Source organism: Cryptomeria japonica, unplaced genomic scaffold (assembly GCF_030272615.1).
Source record: "Cryptomeria japonica unplaced genomic scaffold, Sugi_1.0 HiC_scaffold_139, whole genome shotgun sequence".
NCBI lineage: Eukaryota > Viridiplantae > Streptophyta > Pinopsida > Cupressales > Cupressaceae > Cryptomeria > Cryptomeria japonica.
Window position 1 is genome coordinate 127,571 of NW_026728961.1, and position 7,279 is coordinate 134,849.

Here is a 7,279-nt window from a genome sequence, read left to right on the forward strand (position 1 = left end):
GGGAGAGAAAGTACTTCTATGGGTCAAACCCTACAAAAGTGCCATTAAATTTGGAAAGTCATCCAAACTTGCACCTAGATATGTAGGACCATTTTAGGTCCTTGAAATTATCAACCCAATCACTTATAGAATTGATCTACCAACAACTCTCGCCCAATTGCATGACATGTTTCCTGTTTTTTATCTTAAAAAGTACATATTTGATTTCGCACATATGATCGATTGGAACTCCTTGCAAGTACAGGACATAGGGGTGGTCATGATCGAGATATTCAAGTTGCTCGATGTACATAAGTGTTACGTAACAGAGAATTAACTTAGTGCAAGTTCTAGTGGGATCTATACTTTAATGGCAATGCCACCTGGGAGGACTACAATAAAATCCACCAAATATTTCCACATCTATTAAATATTTATAACAAATGAAACTTATTTTATTATGCATGGATAAACAATGTTGAACTTCATGTTTTCTTTTATGATACTTAAAATCATCGAGGATGATGTTTCACAAGGGGAAGGTTATGTTACTTTCCACTTGTGCCCTAAATATTTTGATGATGTTTTATACACTAATACTTACCGCTTAATATTGTTGAATGGTGATTTGCAATGCACATGTTAAAGATTTGGTTCTAATCATTATGATATGAGTTATTTTTTTTAGCAATGTATGCAAATGTTAACGTTATGCTAAGATTTCAGACTAACTACATGATTTTGACCTAGTGGATGCAGGAAGGTCGTCATCCTCTGAGAAGAGAGGGTAAGTATCATCAAGAATGAGAGGTAAAAGAAGGACCTAATACCATCTCAGATGGCATTAGAACCAACTTCTTTTACTTCCCTATGAAGGGTCGGGCCTTTCCAATTGGAAGTGGTGCGGGTGACTAGCAAGTCCGTGGTTGGGCAGAAAATTGCCCTGACAATACTTTCAACATTGTAAAGATCTTCTAAGTTCAAGATGAATTCCAAAAAGCTGTAAACACTAAACCTCTCTTATATATATACTTATGTTGTACTATGTTATGTTTAAACAATTAATGTTATGCAAATTATTTCCATCTTTTCTTGTTTAATTTCTTTCTTTCTGTTTTAAAAAAAGGGGGTTATCTAGATTTGAAAAGAACTCCTCCAAATTATTACACCTCATAAGCTTGATGATAACTGAATCAATAATTTTTGGAAACTACAACATATTACCTCATAAATGAATTCAAATTTTATCAAACTTTTATAATAAAAGAACAAAAATGACAGAATTTCACTTAACTAATTTCAAATTGAAATCCAAATAATATAAACATCCAATTTTCCATATGTATGAAGCACATCTGTTTTTTGACAAGATGAACTTTAGTCTTTGAAGATTGCATTTAGATTGCAGGAAATGGTTGCCAAACTCTTTCTTGGAAATGGTTGTCAAACTCTTTCTCAGTTAACAGCAACTTGAAAAAGCTAAAGTGTCAATTGCATGGACAGCTCTTCATAACTGAGAGATCTAAAAATAGACTAATGCAAACTGATTGTCAAACTAGACATAGCAATGATAGACTAAAAATAGAACTGGTAGTTATTGATTTGAAGTATGGTGGCGAAGTTGAGTTAAGGGCAGTGAGACTCAAGCATCACCTAACAACAAAATATATAAAGACCACCAGATAATATTGTTATTGTAGAAGCCAAGGATCAATCTGTACCAGTCACTGCTATTGATTTGAACTATAGAGCTATAGAACTATTATCGCTTAAAAATCCTAGATTTAGGTATGTGAGATTGGAAGCATGTATTTTCAAGTTTCCCAACCCCTCATAACTGCGAATTGCCACACCTCCATGAATTCTTGTAACCTGGCATCCAAAGTCGGAAACCCAAAATTAGTGGGCTACATTGGGAAGATTGATGAATTTCAATTTTAGGACAGTGAGGAGAAGAGAGTCCCCAAGATCCACCCTGGAAGAATCGTCAATCTTCTTATCAGTCTTGGATCTCTATAATAGATTTGTGAAGACATGCTTTCCACATGCTTTTCAGCTGCAGGCTAAGAGTCCAGAGTCCCAATATGAACAGTTGGATTCATCTTGCAGCTGAGAAATAGGTGGAACACATAGATCTACATATATCTTATAGAGATCCAAAGATGAGGCTTAACGCCCTTTCCCTGGTGGAGCTTGGGGACTCTATTTTCTGGTGTGAAATTCATCAATCTTTCCAAGATAACAAACTAATTTTGGGGTTTTCTGATCCTTGATGATGTTTGATCGTCATCATCAATCTTCCCAAGATAACCACTAATTTTGGGGTTTTGTGATCTTTGGTGATGTTTGATCATCAGTGTGGATGATGCCATGTTTGAGGGTTTCATGGCTGTGTATCTTAGAATGTTGGGAATTCGCGGTTGTTTGAGATTGAAAAGATTGAATATACGTTATTCCAATTTCATGTACCTAATTCTAAGAATTTTAAGCCGTGATATATCATTGAATGACGTCAATCCAGGACTTCGTAGTACTACTGTTCTTAATGGGTCTCCTGGGCTGTAAGTGCTGATGGTCCATGGCCAATGTTTCCAGGTTAGTATTTTTTTGTACATTGAAATTAAATATTCTGAGCTTATGATGATATTTTTATGTCCTCTTTCACTGTGGAGAATGATACTCAGCTTCTATCTTAATTACAACATTATCTTCTGGTCTTTACATATTTGTTTATAGTAACACTGTTTCTATCAAATCGGCAGTCTTCGGATCATCCAAGGTGATTTGAAGGTCCAAACAGCGAATACGTTTGTCATCTTTCTGTTGTTCAAAATCTTGGCAAAAGAATAAAATTTGAGAAAGGCTAATTTCCTCCATAAGAATCGCCATCACAGGGAAAAACGTGGTGGAGCGGGGCGTTGTTAATTATGTCATTTTTCTGAGATCGTGTATTTTCTTGCACAAGAATAGCATACAACATCTCTGTAAGAAATCTTTGTCAAAATACAAGTTAAAAGAAATCTCTAAGATAGTTTGTGTTGTAATATCTGCTCTGTTAATTTGTATAATACTCTGCTCACTTAGTGTAATGAATTTTAAAACTACACAGGCATATCACTTTGCAAAGGGATTAGGTCCTCAGTACATCTTAAAAAGAGAACAATGGAAAAGGGAGATGACAGAATTTCGCTTCACTTATTGCAAAAATGAAATCCAAATAACAGAATTTCGCTTCATTTATTACAAAATGAAATCCGGATAACAGAATTGCGCTCCATTTAATGTTTTAATATTGTGTTAGAGGCTGATGAAGTGTTCTGTCCTGGCCTAACAATGCTGGCCATTTAAAAAATATAGAGTAATGTTAGGATAAAGAAACGAATTGCATTTAATATTGCACGAAATGGATGTTTTATGTACCATGTTTTTTATAAAAGCAGATTTTCTACACGAATTGAACGGCATGATTAAACAATTGAGAAACTTCTTTACTCTCTTTGGACCAGCTTCTTTTGGCAGTGCATAATCTTGAAAATCTAGAAAATTCACACCCTGCCCAATCAACAAACTTTAGAGAAATCATTACATGTAGAAACATCAAGTTTACGCAGTTTATAAAATTTGGAAGAAATGTGATCCAAAATCTTGATACAAAAATTACCACACAATCTAATTTGAAAAATTCTCTTTCAAATCATTATATCTCATAAACTTTGAACATAACAGAAAACTACAACATTTTACTTTATAAATAAATTAAATCTTCATCAAATTTTCAAATTAAAACAGTAAAAAAGACTGATCACAGAATTTCACTTCAATTGACAAAAATGAAATCAAGATGACATAACCATCCCATTTTCCATTGTATGAAAGTACATCTGTTTTGGGCCAAACAAAAAAGATAACTACTAATGTTTCTTGACAAGGAAAAGTTTATATCTTTGAAGATATTGCATTTACATTGCAGGATATGGTAACTTTAAATCTCTGAAGATGTTGCATTTACATTGCAGGAAATGGTTTTCAAACTCTGTAATGACCACACAACACACAAATTGCTTTGGACTCTGTTGACCATCCTCTTATGGCAGTGGATAATCTTGATTCCTTTTCCAAGTTTAGCAATTTATCTAGCATGATTCTACTGCGGCGTTTTGACAGAAAGACACTTATTGCACATAATGGACTATTTTTCAGAAGAAAATCTAGAAAATTCACAGCCTGCCCAATCTTTTGTGTCCCAATATGGACACGCACTATCTTCAAATTTGACAATGTCACCTCTGTTACCTCTGTCTCTGAAATCTTATAGGATATCATCTCCTGCATCAAACATAATGTGGGTTCATTCCTATACAAAGAATTTGAAACAAATAATGGTACTTTCCACAAATATATTAACACTAAAAGATAATATTGTTATTGATAGGAGCTAGAATCAGTCTCTACCAGTCACTGCTATAGAACTAGAGTCACAACTTAAGAACATTTAATCTGAATGTAGAAAATACTAACCTGGAAACAATGGCCATGGATTATCAACTCTTCAAGCTGAGGAAAACTGTTAAGAACAACAATACTAGGGATATCTGGATTGACAACATTTGTACCATAATTATGAAGAGTAATTATTTTAACAGATTCTTTTCTTGAAATATCTTGAAGTAATTTAAGCCCTCGACAGTACCCATAATCCATGAGGTTGATTTGAGTCAACTGAGGGCAAGCCATCTGCAATGATATATTGGGGTTTAAAAATCCAAGATGTACGCATATGAGATTGGAAGCACGTATTTTCAACTTTTTCAAGCCCACACAACCGCGAATTGACAAAATCTGAAGATGTGGGCACATGTTCATGAATTCTTGTAACGTGGCATCATCCAAATTCGGATTATCAAAAACATAAAATGTTTTCAGGGATTGGAAACCTCCAAAATTACTGGGTACCTTGGGAAGATTGATGGATTTTAATTTTAGGACAGTGAGGTTTTTACACCTAAAAAGAGATTCCCCAAGATCCACCATGGAAAAATCTCTATAACAGATTTGTAAAGACATGCTTTCTACCTTTTTTTCAGCTGCAAGTCGAATCCAGTTGTTCAAATCGGCAGTCTTGGGGCCATTCAAGACGATTTGAAGGTGAAACAGAGCATCCAGGTGAAACAGAGCATTGCTAATTATTACGTTTATCTCAAAATCTTTTTGTTTCTCAAAATCTTGCCAATAAAAATTGAGAAAGGTTATTTTCTTCCATAAGAATCTCCATCTCTTCGAGAGCAAGCACAAACGTACTACATTTCTGTAGGAAAACTCTGACAGAATATGAGTTGAAAGAAACTCATCTGTTAATGCAGAAAGCCTGTCTGTTGCCATTGATGCTGTCTTATTTTCTTCGGCTGCAAAACAACTTCTGCAAATCTACGGAATGTGCAGTAACTAAACACATATTTATGATATCAAGATTCAATCTATGTCCGTTTATTGTTGTTTGTTAACCGTTGGGCGTGTCCAAGAACATTTGTAATGGGGAACATGACATATATAATAATAAGATATGAAGTCTAAGACATGAGGCAAAGCGCCGCAAATTTGATCTCCATAGGTAACAACGCCAACCAGAATCCCATTTCTATTTCTATGCGGAACAAAATATCACTGTCTAGTTTTCTTTTTTAATTTTTTCTTAATTCTTTGTAAATCAGGGTATGGCTTCTCCACAAAATAAAACACTTTGTAAATCATTCTTTACTGGTGGTTTAAATTTTTCAATTATTTCAACTTTTTTTTTTTTTTGTTGTTTTTCTCTAGGAATATTGTTTTATAGTAATCATCTCTTCTTTCATTGAATATCATACACACATTTTATATAAATTTTTAGAGGGGATCAACGTCTTTTCTTTTTAACAAAATTTTATTGATTTTATAGTAATTATTTTCTCTTTCATTTAATATCGTATACACATTTTTACATATATTTTTCTAGTTTATGATTAGGGGATAAAGCTAGGAGAGAATAAATCTAGATTGATATGATTAAATGAGTGGATAAATATATTTATCATATCAATTATGGAAGTTCTTTGAAAATTGCTATAAAGGAGATTGTGATGAAGGTAATGAGTGGGAAAATTAAGTTTTGAATAGAGTTCAAGTTGATAATGATTGGTAGGAGAAAGGACATATGTAAAGGATGAAGACTATAATAGAGATATTGAAGAGGATTTTGATGAGAAATTAAGATGAATTAAACTATTTGCATCCCCTTGCCTTGTGAAAGAAGTTATTGTAAGAGAAAACAATCGCTAGTAGAGTTTGGAGGTGGGCTATTCTTCCCCTTCTATAAAATGATATTTCAACTAGTCCAGGCTCTAGTATGCATGGTTCTAAGGTTAGGGTGGATACCTTTGATTTTCTTCATGCATTTGATGAATAAAGGAATTTGGTGTCAAGTGTTGATGGTAACATTGATGAATGCTTAGTGTCAATAGAGGAGGGGTGGGAAGTTGCTAGTTATAGTGTTAGGCAGCCTTTGGGAAATTAATAGGTTGAAGTTCTTTTAGGTAAATAATATTTTACTTTTCTCTTATCCTTGATTCTAGTTAGGAAGAGTTTATGTTTTTGTATTAGGATTCTAAATTCGATTATTAATAAAGTTGTCTTTAAGCTCGAGAACTCTCTTGCAACAATTATTTTAAGAGCGATGCCAAGGGTTGATGGTTTTAAGCAATGGGTCAAAAGAAAATGAGATCATTGCTGTCATTTTAAAATTATGGCTATGGTGGAGGGATTATCTATAATCTCTTTTTGAGCCATGGACATTGGGTTAAGTTATGACACAATTTCGCTTCAACCTGGGGTTCCACCTAAAATTGAAGAAGAGGAACCCCAAGCTGAACAAGGCAAGATTGGTGGTGCCAGAAGAGTGGGTCGATGGTCAGGTCGCGGTCAAGGCTGAGGCCGACCTCCGTACAGAGGTCAACGATGAGGAAGAACTTCGACTCCCCTTGTCATGCCCCTGGATGAAGTTTGAAAGATAGGTTTTATATTCTGGTTATGCTTTTAGACATTTCGATGCTTATTGATGGATGCTGGTTTTGTTAATGTTTTGGCTATTAGATATGTTAAAAATTCTCTGTTTAACTTCTTGTTGCGAATCCACTACCTAAACTTGTATTTGATAGTTAATTTTGGTCTTCAATAACATAAACTTTGATAATCTTTTGAAATGATTGAAGATGATGTATAGGGTTTGCTCTGTTTTGAAATCTATTCTCGAAAGTGCAGAGAATGATTT

The 7,279-nt window shown here is 34.1% G+C and overlaps 1 protein-coding gene across 1 annotated transcript; it reads right to left on the reverse strand.

Annotated features, from left to right (window-relative positions):
- Positions 1 to 3,781: 3,781 nt before the first annotated feature.
- LOC131866284 (F-box/FBD/LRR-repeat protein At5g56420-like) lies at positions 3,782 to 5,551 on the reverse strand. Its single transcript, XM_059215442.1, has 2 exons — positions 4,498 to 5,551; positions 3,782 to 4,305 (listed from the first exon to the last, which is right to left on the reverse strand). Exons 1-2 carry the CDS (start codon positions 5,356 to 5,358, stop codon positions 4,006 to 4,008), a joined length of 1,161 nt encoding a protein of 386 aa, XP_059071425.1. The 5' UTR covers positions 5,359 to 5,551; the 3' UTR covers positions 3,782 to 4,005.
- Positions 5,552 to 7,279: the final 1,728 nt, after the last annotated feature.